We start from the raw sequence: 24,935 nt of genomic DNA, 5'->3' as shown, positions 1-24,935 counted from the left end.
TGTATATATATCTGTGACCCAGAAATCCTGACTCTAGGAACAAATTTTTTTTTTTTAATTTTATTTATTTATTTTTTCCCCCTGCTTCTCACCCTCAATGGTTTCCCAGCTAACAGAGGCCCTCCTGAATCCCCCAGTTGAAGTAACTCCACCCACCCTTGCCCCTGCTTATTCTCTATCACATCACCATCTTTTATTTTCCTCATCATACCTATTATATTGGTTTGCTGCTATAACAAAGTAACACAAACTGGGTGGCTTAGAACAAGACAAACGTATTGTTTCACAGTTCTGGAGGCTAAAAGTCTGTAATCAAAGTGTCAGCAGGACCACGCTTCCTCAGAAGGTGCTATGGAAGAACCTGTTCCAGGCCTGTCTCCTGGCAGCTTCAGGTGTTCCTTGACTTGGAGACAACTGTCTTCTCCCTGTTTCTCTTCAGATGTCTTCCCTCTGCTCATGTCCATCTTTGTGTCCAAATTGCCTCTTTTTATAAGGACACCAGTCATATTGGATTAGGGCCCCCCCAATGACCTCATTAACTTCATCATCTGCAAAGACCCTATTTCCAAATAAGATCACATTCATGGGTACTTGGGTTAGGACTTCAACATCTTTTGGGGGGACACAACTGAACCCACAACACCTACCATTATCTGAAATCATCTTATTCATTTGTTTACATGTTTGTTGTCAAATTTTCTCCTCTAGAATATAAACTATTAGAGCAGCTCAGCAGTATATCCTCCCAGACCTAGGAGAGTGACTGGCACATAGTAGGTCCTCAGTAAATATTGGTTGAATTGATGACTTAGGGCATGTTATTGACTGTTCACAATCCCTCAAGCACCATACATACTGACTGTCATATATTCTCCAAGCAGCAGAGCACATGGAGAGTTTACTAGGTGCCAGGCATTGCTGTTTGTGCTTCACATTATCAGCTCATTTAATCATGATAGTACCCTATGTGACATATACTAGTATTCTTGTTTTATAAATAAGAAAACAAGGTACACAGTAGTTGAATAACTTGCTCAAGGCGAGGGTTGGTGAATGACAAAGATAGGTTTTGAACCCAGGCAGTCTAGACTTCCAAACCCTCAGTTATAATCTCTTTACACCCTACCTCTCTAGAAGCCCGTTACAGCTGTATGCCTTTCTGAAATAGTGTTAGTGGCGGCCAAGCAGGAAGAAATGCAGGAATGTATACCCACCACTCCAGGCCTAGGAGAGAATTCTTTGGGGATGATTCCACTCACCTCCTCTAGAGGGGGTCTCATGCTGAAAGATCTAAGAGGAAGAAGTTATAAACACTATCTCGAGTTAGCGTTACCAGGAGAAAATCAACCTAGTTCCATACACCACATCTAATACCAGTTATAGGAGGATCACATACATTTAAAATAATAGGAAAGTCACTTCTGCAAGTGGGAACAACTTTCTAAGCAATATAAGTCACCAAGAAAAAGAAAAGCAGATTTGACTTTATAAAAATTTAAAACTTTTGCACATCTGGAAAACACCTTAATTAAATAGACCATTCACGCAAATTGATGAAAAATATTAAGAACCTAATAGATAAATGAGCAAAGGATGGAAACAGAAAATTCACAAAAGGGGAACTACAACAAGCCAATATATATACGTAATGAATGATGCCAATTAAAATAACATGGAAGTGCCATTTTTTGCCCCAGTTCCCTTGTTCCTTAAATAAATGATACCTAATACTGGAAAAGGCATCATGAAGCAGGCTCGCTCATACATTACTGGAGGCAGAATGTAATTATGTGCAACCAATTTAGAAAACAGTTGCTAACATTAATCAAGAAACATGAAATAGCCATACTCTTTTAATTCAGTAATTCCAATTGTGAGGCTCTATTGGAAGGAAGCAGTCAGCTCTTCATTGAAGCATTCCTGTAATCACCAAAACTGGAAGCAATGGAAATTTCCAGTAACAAAGAAATACATTAAGGTAGTGCGCTTGATGTAATGTGATGTAGTCGTGAGAATGACAATTATGAAAACTGTAGCAATATGGAAAAATTTATTATGTAATATTAAATTTTAAAAGCAGGATACAAAAATTGCATATAGATTACAAATACAACATGCTAAAATACATAGGAAAAACACATTTTAGTGGAAAACAAAAATTATAGTGTGCTGAGATTATGGGTAATTTCATGACACTATTCCCCTAACTTTCTGTATTGTTATATTATCTTTTTGTAAAAGTTTAATTTTGTTGTAAATTATAAGCCTATTATTAAAAAAATCTAACAATACAAACTTGTATGAAGTGAAAGAAAAAGTCTCTGTCCCTTTGTTCAGTGAAAGACATTGCTTACTGCATATCACTTCATATAACATAACATATAACATGTCATATAATATACCATATATGCTATTTTTGTACAGTTGGAATCATACCATGTATACTGCCTATAACTTTTCTTATTTCAACTGACAATCATCTCTTGCCTCAATTCATGCAAAAACCTCCTAAATGGTCTCGTCGCTTCTACCCTTGCCCTTCAGACTATTTTCAAGGTAGCCAAATGAACCAAGTAAAAAGCAAATGTACTGTATTCTTTTTAATAGTATTCTGCTGAATGAATAATACCATAATTTATTCAAGCAATCTCCTATTACTGAAGGACATTTAGCAGTGAATATTCTTGTACATATATATTTGATCATTTGCATATCTATTAGGAAAATTCCTAGGAAGAAATTTTATGAATCAAAGAATATGAACGTTTAAGATTTTGATAGACATTTCCAAATTGACCTCCAAAAAGATTATATTAATTTACGCTCCCAGCCAACAGTATTCTAGAGTTTCCCAAATGCTCATCAACACTGGATGTTATCAACTGGTTCAGCCTTTACCAATGTCATAAATGAGAAATGCTGCCTCAGTTAATTTCCATTGACTTAATTACAAGTGAAATGAAACATCTTTTTATTTCTTTATCAACCATTTGTTTTTCTGCAAGCTGCTTTTTCATATTCTCTGCCCATTTCATTACTGGCCTATTAATATTTTTTTTCTTTTTTTTCTCCCCAAAGCCCCATTACATAGTTGTATATCCTAGTTGTAGTTCCTTCTAGTTCTTCTACGTGGGATGCTGCCTCAGCATGGCTTGATGAAGGGTGAGTAGATGCGTGCCCAGGATCGAAGTGGTGAACCGCGGGCCGCTGAAGTGGAACACTTGAACTTATCTATGCCGCCAGGCCGGCCCCTGGTATTTTTAATAATTGAATCTAGTTCTGTATGTTAAGGAAATTTATCTTCTTTTTTTTTTTTTTGTGAGGAAGATCAGCCCTGAGCTAACATCTGATGCCAGTCCTCTTTTTGCTTGAGGAAGATTGGCCCTGCGCTAACATCCATGCCCACCTTCCTCCATTTTATATGGGACGCCACCACAGCATGGCCTGACAAGCAGTGCGTCAGTGCACGCTCGTGATCCGAACCTGCGAACCCTTGGGCTGCCACAGCGGAGTTCGCGCACTTAACTGCTTCACTACCTGGCCGGCCCAAGAAATTTACCTTCTATCTTATGAGCTGCAACTATTTTCCACATTTTTCTTTTGTAAAATCTTTTTCTACAGTGTCTTTGATAGTTCAGAAAGTTTTAATTTCTAAGGAGTAAAATTCAATATTTTCCTTTTTGGCTTCTGATTTTCATGTTATGCTTAGACAGACCTTCTCACTCCAAGATGATAAAAAATATTCACTCATGCTGTCGTCTAGTACCTTTAATCACTGTATTTTTGATGCTTAAATTTGTGACCAACTTGGAACTTCTTTTGGTGTAAACAGTGAAGTAGAAGATTCAGCTCACCACTATCTACATGGCTCTTTGGCACCACTCATCACTTACTAAGTAATTCATCTGATTTGAAATACTAGCTTTATCACATACTAAATCCCCCTGGATAGTTGGTCTATTTTTGAACTCCATTCTGTTCCATTGATCTGTATATTCCTGCACCAAGACAGAAATGTTTTAGTTTTATAACTTCATGCTATGTTTCACTATCTGAGAGTGCTCGACTTTCCCTAGTTAATAATTGAAATTTTAAAATATAAAATAAAACACAATGACGTTTGCCTCCTCACCTTCCCTCCAGGTGTGTCTATCACTCTCCCAGGGTTTGAAATAAAGACCAGTTCTCTCAAAGAGAAACTTTTAAAACTGATACTGCAGGAAGAATTAAAGTGACTCCGCTCAGAAGTGACAAATCTGAAGAAAAGTCACCGAATTAGAGAATGGCAGAATGTCCTCCTCCTCTCCAAACTCGGTTCTTCTAGGTCCCCTCATAACCTTTGCCCGCTGGCCGCGTTTCCCAGCTCAGCCTCTAGGGGCCGCAGCCGGGCCCGTAAGCGAGTGGACCAGGACAAATCCCCTGAGGTGCTGCAGCCGTCGTGGCGTCACGTCCGGTCCGGGCGGAAGTCCTCCGCTGGCCGACCAGGAAGCAGCTGAGGACTGGGCGATGGCAGTCCTAGAGGCTTCGCTCCGGGACAGACCTGAGGCCGCAGTGCCCCCGCGGTAGACCGGACCAAGGTGGCGGGCTTCGGGTCCCGAGGTGAAGAGCGTCAGGGGCTGAACCGCGACCTTAGAAGGGAGCCTGGGAACCCTGACGGCCCGCATTGCAGCCCCTCCTTGACTCTGGGCTGTAAACTGCCTTTGCCGGGGCTGGCCCGGAAGCAGGTCCGCCTGGTATCAGCACTCCTAGAGGGAACGGCGCAGGCGGGGATTTTCCCCTTTCACCACACCAGCAGGGCAGGTGGTAGCCGCGGGCCGGGGGATCAAGGGCGCCGATTCTCCCGTACATCGCTTCCTCTCCACCGCTGCAGGGATGGAGGGGTCTAAGACGTCCAGCAGCACCATGCAAGTGAGCTTCGTGTGCCAGCGCTGCAGCCAGCCCCTGAAACTGGACACGAGCTTCAAGATCCTGGACCGTGTCACCATCCAGGAGCTCACAGGTCAGCGAGACCCTTGGAGAGAGGGTGGTCAAGATCGTGGAAAGTGGGCAGCTTTGGAGATGTAGGTCTTAAGGTGGTTATCTGTGTAGTCTGTTGCAGACTTGCTGTGTGAACCTGGGAAAGTCATTTCATCTGTCTGGCTCCCTGTTTTCTTATCAGGAACATAAAGGAGTTCTGACAGTGTGTGCTTCTGAGAGCTTTCTATAGCAAGGAAAGGGCCTTAGTTTTCTGTTCCTGCTGTTTCAGATTAAAGGAATATGTATATATATAATAATAAACATTTGCTGCTGACTTCCTATATACCAAGTACATTACATGCATTACTTGATTTAGTCCCTGCAATAACTCCTATGGAGTAGTACATTCATTGTCATTTTACAGATGAGGAATTGAGGCCCAGAGGGGGTAAGTGACTTACCCAGTGGCCAACAGCTGGTAAGTGGAGGAACAGAGTCCCAAAGTCCCAAGATGTGAGATGAGGTTAGAAAGAAAAAAGAAAAGCCCGACTAGGCAGTTTAAATAAGCTCCTGGGTCTGGATTCAGCCTGCTTGGATTTAAATCCTGGCTGTCGTTTACTAGCTGAATGACTTTTTGCAAGTTACTTCACCTCTCTAAGCCCTGGTTTCTTGGTTTCTTTATCTGTAAAATATAAAACGACCTCAAAGTAGTTGTAAGGATCAAATGTGACAAAGAATATAAATACTTAGGAATATGCTGGGCAAATAGTACTCAATAAATGTTAGCTATTATTATTACTGCCTGATTTCTCTTTTTTGAGGGGAACTCTGCATATATTTATAACTTTTTATTATGGAAAATTTAAAACATACAATGAAGAGAATAGCATAATGAGCTCCCTCGTATCCATCACCCAGCTTCAACAGTTAGCCACATTCTGCCATTCTTGTCTTCGCTATACCTCCACTCACCTCCCATCCCCACTCAATTATTTTGTTCTTTACCTCTTTGTTTAAAGGTAAATTGTCATGCATTGAAATGTACGAGTCTTAGCTGTGCATTTTTGACAAATGGATATACTCATATAACTCAGATCATTGTGATGTGGAAAGGTTTCATCTTCCCAGAAAGTTCCTTCATGTTCCTTCCCAGTTATTCTGGGGGAAAGGGGATGTTAACTTTTGTTATGGAAAACTTCAGAGTATGTAATGAACCTCCACGTACCCATCACCTATCTTCAAGTTATCAGTGCTTATTTAGTCATGTTTCATCTACAGCCCCATCCATTTCCCTCCCACTTCGAATTGTTTTGAAGCAAATCTCAAACATATAAATACTACAAATATTTTAGTAAGTATTTTTGAAAGATAAGGTGTCTTTTTAAAAACAGAATCATGATGCCATTATACTGGAAAAAATTAACAATTCCTTAATCTAATTTAATGGGGGTAAGGGGAAATGGTACTTTAAGAAAAAGGGGCGGTAGGGGTAATGAGGAGGATATTTGTGATTCTTTTCCTATACTTTCATACATGTTCCTACTTCGATAAGACTCTTTCTGACTCAATATTTTCCTTGTCCTTAGCTCCATTACTTGCCACAGCCCAGGTGAAACCAGGAGAGACCCAGGAGGAAGAGGCTAACTCAGGAGAGGTATGAAAACACTGGAATGCAAACTAGATTTCTGTAGGGTACTTGGTGCTTCTAGAGCCCTCAGACCTTGGGGATGTCTAGTTAATAAGAGACATTCTACATGATCAGGCCACTATGAATCATTGGAGGTACAGAAGTGCACCTGAGGTCACAGGGTTACTGAATGAGGTATCCATTCGAAAATACGGAGGGAGACTCTTCTTTATCTGAAGTAGAATTATAAGCCGTTATAGGTGGAAGATGGGATGACCTGTGTGTCCAGGTCGTCCCAGGGCATTCCTGGTTTACATCTGTTGTCCTAGCTAATTATTAGTATCCGTTCCTCTCCATTCTCAAAAGTATCTTGGTTTGGACAGCGAATTGTGTGATTACCCTAGCCAGAAAGGATTGTCAGTGTTAGAGAACACGTCATCTTTAAACTGATAACATCAGTGATAATTTTCATTGCCAAAGATAGATGTCATAAGATTTTGATATACAAATTATGTCAAAGTATTGAAAACATAAATTGTCTACCTTGTTCTATGCTATGGCAGACTTCATTGCAGTCTGATCTGGCTTTTTCCTTGTGCCATGATTTAGGGTATTCTCTCCCCTACCCCTGACTGGTAAGTGTTGAGAAAATGCAAATTTAACTATGATAGAGTGTAACAGTTAGGAAATGCTTTACCCCACAAAAAATCAAATGGAATTTAGGGTGTGTCTATACCAGGGGTCCTGTCTATCCAAGGATTGGCTAGATAATACCCATTTCTTTTTTTTTTTTTTTTATTTTTTTATTTTTTATAATTTTATTTATTTATTTATTTTCCCCCAAAGCCCCGGTAGATAGTTGTATGTCATAGCTGCACCTCCTTCTAGCTGCTGTATGTGGGACGCAGCCTCAGCATGGCGGGAAAAGTGGTGCGACGGTGCGCGCCCGGGATCCGAACCCGGGCCGCCAGCAACGGAGTGCGCGCACTTAACCGATAAGCCACGGGGCTGGCCCTATACCCATTTCTTATGTCTCTGTGGTTTATCAAGTCTTGTGGTTACCAATCAAGGATAAAGCCACATAGTTCTGGGGTGTTTGGGAAATAGACTCTACCTCTAAGATGCCAGAGTTCTAATGCCCTCTTATTTCCTTCCCAGGAGCCATTTATTGAAACTCGCCAGGATGGTGTCTCTCGCAGATTCATCCCCCCAGCCAGGTGCCTACTATTCCTCAGCCCCCTGTTCCTTGCCAAAGGCCAGTAGAATTTTAACTGAACCCAGAATTGAGACCTGGAGCCAGGTGATGTAGATGAATCATCACCTAGCCTTTTGGCTCTTCCAGAAAAGATGTATCCCTTTATACCTGGCCCATCACCTTCCAGTATTGAGTTTTTCATATAGTCATTTGCACAGTGGGAAGGGACAATAGCGCTCAAGATAAAGAAGTGAGAAAAGTTGAGGAAGAGATTGACTAATAAAAGAGATGGGAGGCCAGCCTGGTGGCGTAGTGGTTAAGTTGGCGCACTTCACTTTGGCGGCCCGGGGTTCACAGGTTTGGATCCTGGGCATGGACCTATGCACCTCTCGTCAAGCCATGCTGTGGCGGTATCCCATATACAAGACAGAGGAAGATGGGCACAGATGTTAGCTCAGGGCCAATCTTCCTCAGCAAAAAAAAGAGGAAGACTGGCAATGGATATTAGCTCATGGAGAATCTTCCTCACCAAAAAAAAAATTAAAAAAAGAGAGATGGGCTTTTGAAAAGTTTTAAAATAGTAAATGTTGTTAGATGTTCAGGTTCTTAGTTATTGATGCATGTGAAGGTGGCTGGCTAGGGGTGTAGTATTAAAAAATTATCTTTCCTGATTCTCCTTCCTTTTCTACTATAGACACATACATATCAGTTTTAGAAGCTCCCTCTCCCTCCTTAGTTCATCCAGGCCAACCTTTGTGCTGAGTGCCCCAGTGGAAGACCAAATGGCCTTCCCTTGGGAGAGAGGTACCCTTGGGAGGTCAGTCAGGCTAGGAGTGGGTATACACCTTGAGGCCCCTCAGCCAGTGCTTGAGAGTCTCTGCCACTGGCACTGCAGTAGGTGGAGGAGGCCTCTCTGCTCCCTCATGTGGCCCGTGGGCGGGGGGCTGTCTGCAGGATGATGTCTACAGAAAGTGCCAACAGCTTCACTCTGATTGGGGAGGCATCCGATGGAGGCACCATGGAGAACCTCAGCCGAAGACTGAAGGCAAGTCAGCCTCATTCCAGCATCAAGCAATGGGCCTGGCTGGTAGAGGGGATGGGTGGGCAGATAGCATGGGGCAGGTCCTACCGTGACTCTCCGACACTTCCAGGTCACTGGAGACCTTTTTGACATCATGTCAGGCCAGACAGATGTGGATCACCCACTGTGTGAGGAATGCACAGATACTCTTTTAGACCAGCTGGATACTCAGCTCAACGTCACTGAAAATGAGTGTCAGAACTACAAGTGAGTGCCTCCAGAGCAAGGGCCTGGAAACTGAGATATGGGTTTTAGAGCTGTCACTGCTCTGAGACTGCTTGGCCCTTACGCAGGAGCTATGCTCCACTCAGGTAAACAGAATAACAGGTTCCCCCTGGTAAGTATACTCTGCCTGTGTCCTTGGCAGACGCTGTTTGGAGATCTTAGAGCAAATGCACGAGGATGACAGTGAACAGCTACACTTGGAGCTAAAGGAGCTGGCATTGGAGGAGGAGAGACTGATCCAGGAGCTAGAAGATGTGGAAAAGAACCGTAAGATAGTGGCAGAAAATCTTGAGAAGGTCCAGGCGGAGGCTGAGAGACTGGATCAGGAGGAAGCTCAGTGAGTGATCACCCTGTTCTTCTGGCTTCCTGCCCTCAGGGCTCTAGGGAAGGTGATGGCTTCCAGCTGAATTTGTCTGGTTAGTTTGTAAGCTGCAGTGGCTGTCATTCAGCAGCGTGTCTGCTCCGGATCCTGCATATTGTTTCCAGGCCCTGTTTCTAGAGATTTGTTGGGAGCGTTATGTATGAAGGGTCAGCATGATTAAGTGGGCTCATTTGGGTAAGTCAGCTGCTGAACTCAGCATCCTCTTCTAGAAAGATGAGCATATTGGCCTACATTCATTCTTTCCCAGCTCAGAAATTTCATCGGTGCTCTGACCTGAGAGAACCCTCTGTCTAATAGGGGAGACAGTGTCCACACTAACTAAAGTTAGGGAGGTGAAGGACAAAGAAAAAAGTTAAGTTTTTCACAGAGTAGTGTAACAAGTTCCATTGGAAATGGTGTATACTACCTCTTTAAAGGACAGTAAGCATACAGAATTGAAGTTAGAGAAGTCTAATTATGGCCAGTTCGTGGAAGGAGTCGCTCTGGACCCCCTCACCTCATTTCTGGAAAAGATCAGAAATCCAAGAGGTGTTTGGTCCTGGTTTGGGAGAGCTCTGGTTTCCTCCACATTTTGCATATGGGCAGTGGGAATTTGAGACATTTCTGTCCCTCCCAGGCAATACAACTAGGGCTGTTCCTTTGAGTGTGATCTATGCCAAATATAAAAGATGCTGTAACTAGATGTAACCATAATCACTAGATTCATATGTAGATTATGTAACCATAATCACTAAATCGTTAAGAGGGGTGATGAGAGAGAAAGATTAGCCCCCAAACTAACAGCCTTCAATGGCCACCTTGGCTGCTCACAGGTATCAGAGGGAATACAGTGAATTTAAACGACAACAGCTAGAACTGGATGATGAGCTGAAGAGTGTAGAAAACCAGATGCGATATGCCCAGATGCAGCTGGACAAGCTGAAGAAAACCAATGTCTTTAATGCGACCTTCCACATCTGGTAATGAGGGCTGGGGGTGAGGAGGTCTGGGAAGCACTGCATATCTGGACCTTAGCTGTTGACCACTAAGCCAGGATGCCCACCTCCCACAAAATAGGACTGTATGTCATCTTCACCCCATCCAGGTTTCTTTCATTCCTTCTGATGGGATAGGCACAATCGGGGGATTGGAATTCTAGAGCTTGGTGACTGCCACTCTTTCAAGGAAAGGGAAAGCTCTGAGCCCTCCAGCCACATGAAAATCTGGTCATTTGCCTGTTGCTGATTTTTTACCCCTAGGTCATTCATGTATTAATTTATTCAACTTTTTATCCATTTAACTAGTATCTGTTGAGCGTCTACTCTGTGGTAGGCACTGTGCTAAGAACTAGGAGGGCAACAGCAAACAATGTCCATTCTGCCTTCTAGTTGCTTATGATCTCGTGGAAGAGATGGATAAGTAGTAGACAATCACAATACAGTGTGATAATGGTAAACCTGGGGTGCCCTGGGAACACGTGAGGCCACTTTCACCCATTTGGGGAGGGTGCATGGAAAGTTTTTCCCAGAGGAGGTTGATGTTTAAGCTGAGGTGTGAAGTAGAAGTCTGCAGAAGAAGGGGGTTGTTCCTGGCAGAGAGAACACCATGTGCAAAGAAACAGAGGACAGTGGGAGTGGTAAATTCGGAGAACTGAAAAGAGCCGAATGTGCCTGGAGATTGAGTGTAAAGGGAAGAATGACAGGGTATGAAACTGGAGTTACAAATTCCTAAAGAATCTTGTAGGCCTCATTAAGGGATTTGGACTTTAACTAAAAGGCAGTGAGAGCCACTGAAACGTAGGCAGGGAAGTGACTTAAGTACGTTTGCATTTGGGAATGAAAGCTTTACCTGCAATGTGAGAAATGACTCGGGGGAAGAGGGCAGTGTTGTTGGTAAGGAGACTTGTCAGCAGGAATCTAAACAGGAAAAGATAAAGTGGCACTGAGTTTGAAGAGAAGTAACAGATTTAAGAGACTTAGGAGGGAGGGCCCGCCCCGTGGCTTAGCGGTTAAAGTGCACGCACTCCGCTGCTGGCGGCCAGGGTTCGGATCCCGGGCGCGCACCGACGCACCCGCTTCTCAGGCCATGCTGAGGCCGCGTCCCACATACAGCAACTAGAAGGATGTGGAACTATGACATATAACTATCTGCTGGGGCTTTTGGGGGAAAAATAAATAAATAAAGTTTAAAAAAAAAAAAAAAAGAGACTTAGGAGGGAGATCAACAGAGCTTGGTGGGTTTTTGGGGGAAAGAGCTGAGAGAGAGCATTCAAGGGTGACGCCCAGGTTTCTGCTTTGGCGTCTGAGCAGCAGAGAGAAAGATGATGACTCACATTTTAGACATGTATTTGAAGTATGAAGTAGAGCTTGGATATATGAATCTAGAGATAAGGAGAGAGATTTATGCTAGGTTTTAGGTGAGAGCAGGAAGTTTCAGAATTTGCTAAGTTTTAAAATTCTCCTATAATTTTAAAATTCTATATTTTTCTCTGCCCTTCTGCCTTCTTCTATAGGCACAGTGGACAATTTGGCACAATCAATAACTTCAGACTGGGTCGCCTGCCCAGTGTTCCTGTGGAATGGAATGAGATTAATGCTGCTTGGGGCCAGACAGTATTGCTGCTCCATGCGCTGGCCAATAAGATGGGTCTGAAATTTCAGAGGTAAGACATGCAGCCCTATCTTGGAAGTGTGGGGTGCCTTTGATATAATCTGTATCTCCAGCCTGGTACTGCTCTCCACTATGGCAGGAACTCTTGCTTCCAACAGACTGGGAGTAGTTTTCTGTCTGTGGAGACCTGTCTGCTCCTGGTTTCCCCTTACCACAGGGCTCTTTCCGCTGATTGAGCAGCCCTTGAGCTACATGACATAGCAGTCGTCCCCAACCTATTGTCTTCAGAACCTTAGTGTTCCTCAAGCTACTTTCACTTTTTGTTTCTAAATCTAAACCAAAACATACATTTGTCTATAAAAGGCCCCCAGACAATTATTTGTAGTTAGTTTGGTAAAAAAAAATCTTTTAATCATGGAGCCCATGGGGAGGTAAGAGAGAGGAGTGATAACAATAAAAGGGGTTCTTGGGTAGGATAAAGACTGAAAATCATTGGGTGATTATATCCCAATAGTTATTTTAGGAGGAGTCCTATATGCATCTCTGTCTACATCTCCATTTTAGGTATCGACTTGTTCCCTATGGAAACCATTCATATCTGGAGTCTCTGACAGACAAATCTAAGGTACTCTGGGAAGCTCCATTTTCACTGGAATACAGAATTCTTATACCTCCTAACGAAATGGTTTACTTTTGATAATGGCGTTATTCAGTTTCTTTCTTAGACTGAGATATCTTATGAAAAGCTAGTGTCTGGTCTAGTTCAGGATTAGCTCTTTGAGGCCTGAAGAGAAAATCAGGTTTTTACAGTCTGTTGAGAAGGGATATGGGCAGGTCAGAGGAGAATGTGTGCCCTAGGATGGGGAAGGAATCACTGTGAGGTAAATGTTTAAAACATTTCCATTGATAATGAAACAGTTCTAATGCATTGTTGTTTGCCTAGGGTTACTGTTTCCAGTGGAATACAGACGAACATGACTTGAGAGATTGATAGGATTGGGAACAATCCTGGTAGCCTGTCTGGTGCCACACCCACAGTCAGTTCTCTCTTCTTGGGCAGGAGCTGCCATTATACTGTTCTGGTGGGTTGCGGTTTTTCTGGGACAACAAGTTTGACCATGCAATGGTGGCTTTCCTGGACTGTGTGCAACAGTTTAAAGAAGAGGTTGAGAAAGGCGAGACACGTTTTTGTCTTCCTTACAGGTCAGTATCCCCTAATGCTGAAGGAACCTAGAGTAGGACCAGATTGAGCAGAATTGGAGGGACACTAAGAATGGAGGCAAAACATAGTATAAATGGTGGGAAAGCAGAAAATGGTGCAAAATTACATGACACTGATGGACAAAGACTGAACTAATAGGCCGGCCCCGTGCCTTAGCGGTTAAGTGCCGGCGCTCCACTACTGGCGGCCCGGGTTCGGATCCCGGGCGCGCACCGTCGCACCGCTTCTCGGGCCATGCTGAGGCCGCGTCCCACATACAGCAACTAGAAGGATGTGCAGCTATGACATACAACTATCTGCTGGGGCTTTGGAGAAAAAAAAAGGAGGAGGATTGGCGATGGATGTTAGCTCAGAGCCAGTCTTCCTCAGCAAAAAGAGGAGGGTTGGCATGGATTTCAGCTCAGGGCTGATCTTCCTTACAAAAAAAAAAAAAAAAAAGACTGAACTAACACTGCAAGCAGGACAGAATGTGACCACCTGCTCCCTGGAGAAAAAGAATGTTGTCTTAGATGATTTGGGGGATGTTCTTGGTGCAGAGCTCAGAAAGGTTTTTCCCTTAAGCCCTTGGAAATATACAGGAATGCTTCCTTTGGTCAAATTTTGTAGGAGCCCAGTGATGGATGGAGACCTTAGTTCGAGAGAGTAAGGCTGAACTGCTTCTATCACCGCAAACAAAGCATTTTTTTTCTTCTGCCTCCCTTCTCTCCCCATGAGTTCAGGGATGCCTTAGGAAAACAGTGAGGAGTACTGTAACCCTCACTGACCCTCTGCTCCAGGCTTCTCATCTGTTGGGTGTGTGTCCTGTCCCTGTACTCCAAAATGACAATGAGGCTCTTGTGACAGCCTTCTTGGTTTTTGGCTTTCAAGCAAATCCAAAATACACTACCATTCCTCGCCAAGAGTTCTTTAATAGATAAAATGACGTGAATGGTCCTGTGATCAAGTCCCTGCCCATTTGCCTGAACTGACTTAACTCAGATCTCAGTTACTAATGAGCTCTGCTGTGTCCATCTGCAGGATGGATGTGGAGAAAGGCAAGATTGAAGACACAGGAGGCAGCGGCGGCTCCTATTCCATCAAAACCCAGTTTAACTCGGAGGAACAGTGGACAAAAGCTCTCAAGTTCATGCTGACGAATCTTAAGTGGGGTCTTGCTTGGGTATCCTCACAGTTTTATAACAAATGACTTTCTTTTTTCCTTGGAGGGATGTTTGCCTTAAAGGCTTTAAATTTTGTTTTGTTTGCAAAAAAAAAATGTTTTAAATTAAATTCGGGTACTATTAAACAGCACATGTTTACAATACCAAAAAAGAAAAAATCCACAAAAGCCACTTTATTTTAAAATATCATATGACTGATAGTTTCCAGAACTACAGCATGCCATGTATAGCTACCAGCCTTTGTCATAGTTTTGACTCTTAACTCCACGCTTTCCTTTCCCTCTCTCCCCTTAAAAAAAACTAATTTGTTTGCTTTTGTTTTTTTTTAACTGAGTTGAATTGAGATTGATATGTTTTCACTGGATTGTCTCTCTCTCAACTTCCTGAACTTACAATATGAAATATAAACTTTTGTCTCCACTGAGATGAAAAGATGTGTGAGACACACAGTTGGATAACGTGAGAAAACGACATATAAGCTTTGGTCACCATGTGATGTGATCAGAAGCTTGAAATTTAACACTTCTCCTCACTCAGTTCTAGTACTAAATGCCTACTCTGCTCTGTGTTAGAGATATGAAATGGTGTTTGATACTGTTTGGGACATTATGGAGAGATTTCATTATTTGTAATAAAAGATTTACTGCAATCTGATAACTGCCCAGAGGTGCACTGTTTGGTTTTTCTTTAAGTAAAATAGAGTACTTTGTATTCTGGGAGAATTGAGTCCACGTGCGGGTATGTGGAAACAAGTTTAGAGATGGGTTAGTTTTTGTTGTTGTTTTAAAAAAGACTTTAGTGAAAATAGAGAGCTGTAGAGGAAGCCCTATTTGTGTAGGTCTCAATAACAGAACAGACCATGCAGAAATAGAAGTACAATGATGTACACCTGAAATTTTTACAATGTTATAAACCAATGTTACTGCAATAAACAAAAAATTAAAAAAAAAAAAAAAAAGAACAACAACAAAAAACAGAACAGAGATGTTAAACTAACTTTAAGGGGAAATAAAGGATGCCTTCTTGGTGCTCAGTCAAGGTCATCCAGATGGTATCGTTTTTTGAGCCCCTGGTTAATACTAATCTCCATGTCTGATGTTCTCTCTTTAATTAACGGTTAAAGAAAAGCCATAAATATCTTGTTAAACAAAAGTGAACCAACTTCACTAATATTCTGTCTCCCCCCAGCTCTTTGACAATTTCAGTCTGATACAAAATGGACATTGTTGTCCACCTTAACTCTTTCTCTGATGAAGAAAAATAAGCATGAAGTTGAAATACAAAATACAGTTCAAAAGATACTTGGAACTTTGTACTCTGAGTATGAAAGGAAATAAAGGGAGGGATGAGTGCAGTGACGGAAGGCTGTTTATATTTGGCGGATTCAGCCTGCTTCATGTGTTGGAAGAAGCAGCAGCTCTCAGAGCTCTGGCCGCCGGGTGGGGAGGAACAGCCTGCTGTGGCCCCGGAGTGTTGGCTCCCACGCTGTGAGTCAGGATTGCGTAAGAGAACTCAGCAATGCTCTCCAAGGCAATGCCAGTGATGCTCCGCAAATGCTCCACAACCTTCAGAAATGGAGACAGATTTCTTATTACTAAATAATTACTAAATAATCTCAACATGTTTTCATGCACAGATACATTGTTTGGGCTATTCTCTCAAGCCAAATGTAAATTTTTTCGTTTCTCTGTATTCAGAAGATTAAATCCAGGTTCCAGTGTTTGCCAATGGCCAAATTACATTAGGATACCTTTGCCCTGATAGTGTTAGTGTGGAAAGTTTCTGCTAGAGATTTCACTCTGCTGGAGGAAGTTCTGTGAAATATGAGAGGGATATTTGGGCCTTGACATTTTCTCTATTTGGGAGGATATACTCATTGGACTTGAACATAGTAGTAGATTATCATCATAAAGGGAAATAAAGAAGCTGAACTTGGGCCTCCATTTCCAAATTCATAAGAGGAAAACTGGAGAACACTCTTCAGTCCTACTGTAGTTTTCCTCTCCCAAATCCTGCTCATTCATCCTACACCTGGGTCTTGGCACTTATCTTTTATAGGTTGTCTTCTGTTTTCCTTTAACTAATGGGAGAATGCTTTCTATTAAATGAATTCTGACCATGCTGGTCCTGCTCAGTGGTGCATACCTGGCTCCAGCACTCATGGTTTTGGATGAAAGCACTTGCTGCAATGATTCCTACTGCCAACAGCATGAAGTCTTCCTTCACTGAAATAAACTTTTCCCTGAGTGATTAAAACCATATTAATTTTGGAGCTAGAATGAAACTTGATCTAAATCCTAGGGTCATGGGACTTCAACTATGAGTTGGTTATGTTGATCTATCTTGGATTTTTTAGACATGGAAGGAAATGGGCAAGTAATAGCTAATTGACTCCCTCCCCCAACCTCCCCCAACTCAAATAGCATTAAAACATGAGCCTTGTGTCTAAGTGGTTTATAGGCCTTTTGTTGTTCCGTCTCCCTAACAAATGTAACTGTGAGGCTTTTTACCAGTCTGACTTTATCGTAATCAAACACTTTTGTCCAAGTTGCAATCCTGTGACTGGCTTTTTTTACTAAGTGACTATAAAAGGAATCCAGTAATCTCAAATTATAAACAGCTATAAAGGAAGAACTAGGAAAGAAAGTATGTTAATTACTTGAAGTCATTTAAATTTAAAAGTAAAAGCCTTTAGGGGTTTGCTGATTGAGCTCAGTCATCTGCATTCAAGCAACATATTGGAAGTTAATTAGAACCAGGTAACCTGTGCAGGTTATCTGTGGACTGGAGGCCTTGCTAGGTTAATTACATTCCCCAAGTTCTTGTGGTAATGTTCCCAACTCCCTGTTTCTGGTAGGAGCCTACCGTAAGCACTTGCCTTACCCTTGCAGCTGACTGGGTGTGGAGTTCTCAATTGAAGCCCTCAGCAGGCTCTCATATACGGGTTCACGTAGAAGATAGACTAGGTCGAGTAGGGTCAGGCAGGTTGCATGCAGCTGGGTGGCTGGGACCAAACAGCCATTGTATCCTAGACGGAGCATGGACGTGGTAAAGATCACTATGTGGGTCTTCTCTGATCATAATCATGGTTGTCATGTGACATAAAGCTGTTGAACTGCTAATGTGCTTCCTGGTTGCTATGTTCTACTGTATGAAACCTCTTTCGCTGGAGGTCAGTTTTAAAGGACAAAGGGAGAGGTAGAGAAACCTCCATCTACAGTATCTATACAATTAAAGTATATTTGTTTGTTCCCCTCTTATCTCATGCTGCTCTCTAAAGTCAACTCTTTGATCTTGCAGTAAGAGAGTGCCTAGTGAGTCCAGATAGAAGCCAGGTGCTGAGCCCTGAGTTTCCTCCCCTGATAAGTACCAGAGGGAACACTTTCCTCAGTCATCCCAGGCTTCCTACTGTTCCTCATTGGCGGTTTCTGCTTACTGCCCCCAAACCCCTGGGCACATTCTTATTGCCTTCTATGGAAGACTTCAACCCACATTCCCTGACACTTCATAAAGCACCTAAAACCTCCAGGAGCATCTCCACATATGCCAGGGGAGTAGGCAGATTGATTTGGAAGTTCAGGGACTTCAAAACATCAAGCTCTGACTCCAGCAGTTCTTCTTTAGTGTGTAGATATCCCAGAGCCTGGAGGAAATTCAGGACTGTAACGTTGCTGATTATCTGAGCAAAGAAAAAACAGAGAGGGAGAGAAGGGTGTCAGAGTGAAGGTCATACGTCTTGGCATAGTATATATAAGGCCCTTCACAATCCAGCCCATGCCCTTCGTCTCATCTTTTCTCTCAGTAATTCCCCCTTACACTCTACGCTTGTCATATAGAATTACTGCAGTTCCCAAACCCACCATGCTCTCCAGGCTGCTATACATGCTGTTTCCTGTATCTGATCTCTTTGTCCTCTGCCTCCCCTCTCTGCTTTCCTTACCTCCTCGCCCTTTTCCCTTAGGACCCACTCTCCCACCTACCCACCCTTGCAAGGAGTCATTTTCTCTAAATACATGTCCTTGACTCTCCAAGGCTGATGAGGTACATTCATAGCCCTCTGTGTTTACACCGATCCGAGCAGTTTCTCACATTATTTGCCTATGTCTCTTCTCCCATTAGATAATAAATTCCTTGAGAGCACAGACAATATTTTTACTGTTGTAGCCATGGCATCTAGCGCAGCATCTGGCCATATAAGACAATAAATATTTGTTGAATGAATGATATTTTACTATACAAGCATTGGGTAGTGATGTGGAAACATTTTATCCTTTATAAATGTAATAGTTTGCCTTTAATACTGATAGGTATGTTGGCAATTCAGACACCTTATGTAAACTGTCCTTGAGTCCAAGGGGACGAAAGGTGACCTGTATGAATAATGGCATCTGTCCAGCAGTTATACTTTGGGAACAGAACTTCAGGCTGTTTAATAGCCGCCTCTGTGTGACTGTGTGTGTGTGTGTGTGTGTGTGTGTGTAGGAGGAATGCTTAGAAGCATAATTATACTCTGGAATTTCCACATGAGTAGTATCACCTAGCCTAGGTTTCTCACAGTCACCTTCGGATGAGCTGGTTTCTTTCCAACACTCAGATGCCCATGAGTGACCCTAGCTCCTTACTTTGTAGTGGAAGGAAAGTTTGCTTGCCAGCTGAACACATGACACAAGACGCAGGATAAACTTGTTGAAAAGCTGTTCTTTCAGAGCCTTCCAATTCTGAGGCTCTGTCTTATCTCTCAGCTGGATTGTGGCTTGCCTGCAAATGTTCTCTGCCTGCTTAACCATAAACCTATAAAGAAGAGAAGGGGAGAGTAAACAATGCACACCCACTCAAACTAAAGGGAGTTAGTGCTTCAAACTATGCTGTGTCTTATCCTCTCCAATATCAATTGCTGGCTAAGAAATTTACATTTGCAGGTAATAGAAGGTGTAAAACCAGGCCTCATGGGAAGGGGCGACTAGTACTTTTTTTAAAGGTTTGGGTACATTAGCCATTCTGAGAGTTACCACCCACAAAGGCTGTGTGCTCAGGGCTTTACCTTTCTAGGATTTCTACAGCCTGGTAGCTCACAGATTTCTCCAGACACCATTGTTCAGACAGGAGAAAAACAAACTCTGCCAAAACAGGAAAGAATAGCCTAATTCACAAGGTGCAACCAAAACCACTCTGTGAACTCTTGGCATTGTGTAAAAGCCATGGTGGGGCCAAGGGAAGAGGGTCAGGAGGTGAGAAAGATGAGACTGAAACAACTTAAGCTGAGCTTAGTTCCCTATGCTGCCAATAGGCAGATCAGAGGTATGAAAAGGAGGCTGACAGAGTGCCAAAGACAAGGGCTTACCAAGCCCCCTCAGTGACCCTTGAGCCTTCCTGTGGGTCTCAGCTGATAAAAGGTTTGGCCAGCTACACACAAACATACCAGCTGGTCTAGTTGGCCTCTACACCATGCTGGGAACCCCCAGCTTCAAGGGAGATTCTTGGATGGATAAAAACCCTAACCCCTATATTGTTTTCAGTGGAATGTTGACAGGAACAGAAAGGTCCCTCCTGGAGCTTCAATATTCTTTATAACACTGTTTGTTTAGTAACCACCCTCTGGAGAACTCCTATTGCTTTACAAACACCATTCGCCTTACAGCTGGACACCATCTCTCCACCCACCGTTTGTTGGGTAAATCTTTGGCGGCTGAGCCTCTCCCCAGGAGCAAGTTTGGTACTGTGGAGTGGCTTGTTTTGAAGAAGCATCCGCTAAATCAGGGAACATAGCCCAGTTTGGGGAGGGGAGGGTCATTGGGAAGATACCTTGGCAAGATTTGGGCTGCCTGTTTCTCTTTGAAAGAACAGCCCCAGATAGTATTCTATTTAGTTTGCAATATCATTAGAGGGTGGAAACAAGAGTAAATGTTAGTTCTTAACAAAGAAAGCTCCTACAGAACTAGTAACTTTTAGCTCTGATAAGCAAAGAATTACACAGTCAGATTACCATATGTCTTCAGAGAAGATTTGACTTACGAAAAAAGAAAATTATAAAAGTCAAGTTAGCACAAGACACTTTAACAATCTACTCGACACATTACACATGGATAAATGTACAAAACCTTATCATTACAGAGATTAAAGCTCTGCTAGCAGTGTCCAGTGCAGAAGAGAATTAGTTAAGCAATTAAGCAAAATACCCTAGAACACATAATTGTGTGTTATCAGCCAGTCCTTTTATTTGCTGGAGTTTAGCCCTTATTTCTTTGTCTTGTTTTTTTATGTGCATGTAGTTGTTTGGTTTTGTTTTGGTTTTTGTCTGAATTATCTGGGCAGTTGTTTCTATTTTCCATTTTAATTTGCCAAGAAAACTGAGCTTGAATTAGGGGGAAGGGATGAGGGTTACACGTCTCCCTCAGTGCTGGCTCCACCTCCTGCACTTATAAACATACTCAGATCTGCTATTAACTGAAAGGCCCCCCTTCTATCGTCTTAAGCTAGGGCTCTATCTCACTAGTTTCCATCACTGTTAAATTTCTTGAAAGCCTTGCTTACACCTGCTGCTTATACTTCATCATTCACCCCCTAATGTTCTGCAATTTGACTTCTAGTTTTCCCAACTTGCTGAAATGATTATCTCAAAGGTCAGCAAATATATCCAAATTGTTCAATTTCATGGCCCTTTTGCAATCCTCATTCCCGTTGTTCATATCCCCGAAGCGTCTGAAACTGCTGACCATCATCCTTCTTGAAACTCTCCTCTTGGCTTCCAAAGGTCTCTTGATTCTGTTCCTATCTCCCCAACCACTCCTTTTATTTCCTTCATGGCTCTTCTTCCTAATCCAATTCCCTGAACACAAAATGTTTCCCAAGGAACTGTCCTTGACCTGCTTCTCTCTTCTCTCTCTAGGAGCTCATCCTCTGCCACAGTTTCAACAGTATCCTTATGGAGATAACTCCCAAACCTTTATCTCTAGTTCTGACCTCTCTTCTGACAGTTGTTAAACAGCCCAAAGAAACCTGCCTTTAGGGCCGGCCCCGTGGCTTAGTGGTTAAGTGCGCGCGCTCCGCTACTGGTGGCCCGGGTTCGGATCCCGGGCGCGCACCAACGCACCGCTTCTCTGGCCATGCTGAGGCCGCGTCCCACATACAGCAACTAGAAGGATGTGCAACTGTGACATACAACTATCTACTGGGGCTTTGGGGAAAAAAACGAGGAGGATTGGGAATAGATGTTAGCTCAAGGGCTGATCTTCCTCACAAAAAGAAAAAAAGCGGGGGGGTTAATGAAGCCTTCCTCTAGGTGTTCTACAAGCACCTGAAACTGAGTAGATCCAAAACCAAAGCTATGGTCTTTCTCAAACAAAAGTCACATTTCCTCCTGTTTTATTTTTTTAATGTACATGTAGGGGCCGCCTGGTGGCGTAGCGGTAAAGTTCACGCACTCAGCTTCTGCCGCCCAGGGTTTGCCGGTTTGGAGCCTGGGCACGGACCTACTTGCGGCTCATCAAGCCATGCTCTGGCGGTATCCCATATACAAAATGGAGGAAGATTGGCACAGATGTTAGCTCAGGGACACTCTCCCTCACCAAAAAAAAAAAAAAGAATGTGTATGTTTCTCTTAATGGCACCACTATACTCCCAGTCTCCTAGGATCGACCCTTTGGCATAGTAATCTTTGCCTTCTTCACTTCTTAAATTCATCCATTGCAGAACCCTAGACTTCACCTCTGAAATGTTTCTAATCCATCCTCCCTTGTCATTCTCTCTGCCCTATCACCTAAACTACTAATACTGACTCCACTGGTCTACCTACCTCCCCTCTCTCTCTACTCCAATCCATCCTTTACCTCACAGCCAAAATAATTTTTTCTAAGGAAAAGGTTACGGTCATATCACTCCCATATTTAAAAACCTTCGATGCCTTCTTGTTTTCCTACTAAGCCAAGTATAGCATTCAGAGTTCCACATGGAGTGTCTCCAAACTACCTCTCTAGTCTTAATTTCCACTATTCCACATGCTCTGGCCAACCTGTGGCATTGTACTCACCGTATTGTACTTCCTATCGTACTTCCCTATTTCCATGGCTTTACTCATGCTATCCCCTTCTGGTAGAAACGCTATCCCCCTTCTGCACCTTCTCCAACCAAAATGTCATCCTTCCTTCAAAGCCTACCTCAAAAGCCATGAGGCCTGGAGGACTCCTTTAATTCTTCTTGCCCCCACCTCACTCCATCACTCCTCTCAATCCAGATAAAAGCTTTTTCAGGTAAAAGCTTGTTTTATCTGGTATGTCAGGTATCTAACCATACTTGTACCTATTCACTTGCAGATTTGTCCTAATATCCTCCAAAGATCATACATGCTTTGAGAGCAGGGACTAGATTTCTATTTCATCTTTCAATCTCAGGCAGTGTGGATAACAGGTATGCATGCTGAAATCAAGGGCAGGGTGCTCGTGTGTCTTGTTCATCACTATATCCCCAGCACCTGGCACAGAGTAGGGACTAACAAGACTTATTTGAATGAATAAAGTAAACTGAATGTCAAGGCCGGCGCCTCAAAGACAGATGCCCAGTCTCCCATAAACCCAGCTCCCTGCCCTGCATCCACACCCACGATCCGGGTCTCCCTGAAGCTGCCCGTCCAGCCGGCAGCCTCCCGCACTGCTTGCTCATTCTGCTGGGCCAAGTGGAGCAGAGCGTCTTCTATCGTCTCGGTGGTCACGGCTCCAAACTGAAAGTCACCGAGGGAGGCCAATCTTGGTCCGTCCATTTTCAGAAGCCTTTTCGGGCACCCGGATAGCTCACTGGATCTTAAACTGACCCCCTTAGTTTCTCTCTAGAGTCTTCTGCCACACGCTGGATTCCTCGTCCCCGTCTGTGTGCTTGTCCTCGCCTCAAGTCTGAGGAAAACCCAATTCCCACCACAGCCTCGAGCCCTCCACAGCCTTTTCCCGCCCCAACGGCCGCGGACCCCTCAGCCAATCAGAAAGCACGGCCTCTACCCGTCTCCCCCGCCCTTTCCCTAAGCGCGGAGAGCCGCACTCTGTCGGTAAAAGAAAGGCGAACTACAACTCCCAGCTTTCCCTGCGGCAGCCAAGGACTGCTTCCCAGCAGTCCTCGCGTCCTGGGACTGCGAAGGGTGGAGCGGCAACATGGCGGCGTCGGGATCTGGTGGCCCTCTCGATGCTAAGAGTGGAGAGGCCCCTCCGGCTCGGCGCATCGACCCGACTCGGGAGAAGCTGACTCCCGCGCAACTGCAATTCATGCGGCAGGTGCAGCTCGCCCAGTGGCAGAAGACGCTGCCACAGCGGCGGACCCGGAACATCATCACCGGCTTGGGCATCGGGGCCCTGGTGTTAGCTATTTGTATCCGTCCGCACTGTAGACTCAGGGAGACCGCAAATGGGGGCAGGGGAAGGGGAGCTGAAGCATGGAGGAGGGCGGTGTGGGGGTGGCAGAGAGAACCTGAGCTGTGAAAGTCTGGGCTACTTCTAACGTAGAGCCAAGCGTTTAATGTGCCTTACTTTGTCATTTTAAGGTGCTCTTTTAGTATACTTTATTAATAATAACAGAGTCGGGGTCAGGGCTCAGAAGAGCAGAGGGCAGGAGATCGAATCACTCATTTGGGAGGATGAGAGATTAACAAGGGCGGTGGAGCAAATCTAGGAAAAGGGAATGTGCATACATATTTTAAGTGGCTTCCTGAACCCACCTCCCCAGATGGTTACACCTTCTACTCGGTGTCCCAGGAGCGTTTTCTAGATGAGCTGGAGGATGAGGTCAAAGCTGCTCGAGCCCGGGCTCTGGAAAGGACATCAGGACCCTAATCCAGATGGGCATCGCACATCTCCAACCTGCTGGAGCCCCTTCATGTGATGGATGTTGCTCCTTGACCCTGTAGAAATGGAAGCCTTCTGATAGCATCGCTGCCCTAACTAACGTTGGATGATGACTGAGCCCAAGAAGCCAGGGATTTATGCATTTGGCCATCGTCAAGAGAACATTGCCCACCTCACACTCACTGTGTGTGGCGACTGAGCCCTTCTTGTAGTTCCTTTCCTTGTTTGAGAGGTATCTGACCTTAGCTTTTCCCAGGTTTTCTGACTTTGTGGTTTATCCCTTTCACCTACCAGGGACTGGGAGGATGGAGGATCAGAGGTGGGCTGTTAATGGGGGATAGGTGTGGCAGCTCTGTGCAGTGTTGGAGCCTAAAGTGGGAAGAATGGGGTCAGGTTGAGAATAAAAACTGAGTCATCTCTCTTGGAGTCAAATGAGTGTGTTGGGGCTGACACTTCATACTGGAAAGCTCCGTAAGCAGTAGCTGCAGCAGTGGTATTGCCCCAGGTAGCCGTAAATGTTTAACCAGAATTACTTTTTCCATGAGATCTTTCCACCTGATTTAAGGGCAACATCATGGTGGGTCACTGGACTGTTTGCAACTGAACCATGTTTTGGGGGAAGGAAGGTCACTCTTCTGTCCTCTACCCTCAAGAGCAACACACTACTCCAACTTTAC

The 24,935-nt window shown here is 43.8% G+C and overlaps 3 protein-coding genes across 3 annotated transcripts; 2 read left to right on the top strand and 1 right to left on the bottom strand.

The window, feature by feature from the left end:
* The first annotated feature begins 4,480 nt into the window (after window positions 1-4,480).
* BECN1 (beclin 1) lies at window positions 4,481-15,097 on the top strand. Its single transcript, XM_087441259.1, has 11 exons — window positions 4,481-4,999; window positions 6,543-6,610; window positions 7,742-7,800; window positions 8,733-8,823; window positions 8,930-9,066; window positions 9,227-9,421; window positions 10,279-10,425; window positions 11,958-12,107; window positions 12,620-12,680; window positions 13,116-13,258; window positions 14,295-15,097. The coding sequence occupies exons 1-11, from the start codon at window positions 4,873-4,875 to the stop codon at window positions 14,461-14,463; spliced, it is 1,347 nt and encodes a 448-aa protein (XP_087297385.1). The 5' UTR covers window positions 4,481-4,872; the 3' UTR covers window positions 14,464-15,097.
* A 734-nt stretch (window positions 15,098-15,831) lies between these two features.
* On the bottom strand, window positions 15,832-23,189 carry CNTD1 (cyclin N-terminal domain containing 1). The gene is made up of 7 exons (XM_004434423.2): window positions 23,030-23,189; window positions 19,479-19,554; window positions 19,060-19,228; window positions 17,954-18,116; window positions 17,321-17,465; window positions 16,583-16,679; window positions 15,832-16,002 (listed from the first exon to the last, which is right to left on the bottom strand). Exons 1-7 carry the CDS (start codon window positions 23,187-23,189, stop codon window positions 15,832-15,834), a joined length of 981 nt encoding a protein of 326 aa, XP_004434480.1.
* Window positions 23,190-23,547: 358 nt separating this feature from the next.
* On the top strand, window positions 23,548-24,690 carry COA3 (cytochrome c oxidase assembly factor 3). Its single transcript, XM_004434424.3, has 2 exons — window positions 23,548-23,785; window positions 24,140-24,690. The coding sequence occupies exons 1-2, from the start codon at window positions 23,572-23,574 to the stop codon at window positions 24,244-24,246; spliced, it is 321 nt and encodes a 106-aa protein (XP_004434481.1). The 5' UTR covers window positions 23,548-23,571; the 3' UTR covers window positions 24,247-24,690.
* The last annotated feature ends 245 nt before the right edge of the window (window positions 24,691-24,935 follow it).

Source organism: Ceratotherium simum, chromosome 16 (assembly GCF_057802395.1).
Source record: "Ceratotherium simum simum isolate JZ-2026a chromosome 16, ASM5780239v1, whole genome shotgun sequence".
Classification (NCBI taxonomy): Eukaryota; Metazoa; Chordata; class Mammalia; order Perissodactyla; family Rhinocerotidae; genus Ceratotherium; species Ceratotherium simum.
This window is presented reverse-complemented; position numbering and strand designations above follow the sequence as displayed.

What these genes read in the sequence shown, in the direction of transcription:
- BECN1 (XM_087441259.1), top strand. Translation starts at nt 4,873, where the DNA reads ATGGAGGGGTCTAAGACGTCCAGCAGCACCATGCAAGTGAGCTTCGTG. An exon ending in AAGAGGCTAACTCAGGAGAG is followed by an intron (nt 6,611 to 7,741) that starts GTATGAAAACAC and finishes TTTCCTTCCCAG; the next exon opens with GAGCCATTTATTGAAACTCG. An exon ending in CGTTTTTGTCTTCCTTACAG is followed by an intron (nt 13,259 to 14,294) that starts GTCAGTATCCCC and finishes GTCCATCTGCAG; the next exon opens with GATGGATGTGGAGAAAGGCA.
- CNTD1 (XM_004434423.2), bottom strand. Translation starts at nt 23,189, where the DNA reads ATGGACGGACCAAGATTGGCCTCCCTCGGTGACTTTCAGTTTGGAGCC. An exon ending in CAGGGAGACCCGGATCGTGG is followed by an intron (nt 19,555 to 23,029) that starts GTGTGGATGCAG and finishes CTGTTTTGGCAG; the next exon opens with AGTTTGTTTTTCTCCTGTCT. An exon ending in ACCATGAGTGCTGGAGCCAG is followed by an intron (nt 16,003 to 16,582) that starts GTATGCACCACT and finishes CCATTTCTGAAG; the next exon opens with GTTGTGGAGCATTTGCGGAG.
- COA3 (XM_004434424.3), top strand. Translation starts at nt 23,572, where the DNA reads ATGGCGGCGTCGGGATCTGGTGGCCCTCTCGATGCTAAGAGTGGAGAG. An exon ending in GGCCCTGGTGTTAGCTATTT is followed by an intron (nt 23,786 to 24,139) that starts GTATCCGTCCGC and finishes CCACCTCCCCAG; the next exon opens with ATGGTTACACCTTCTACTCG.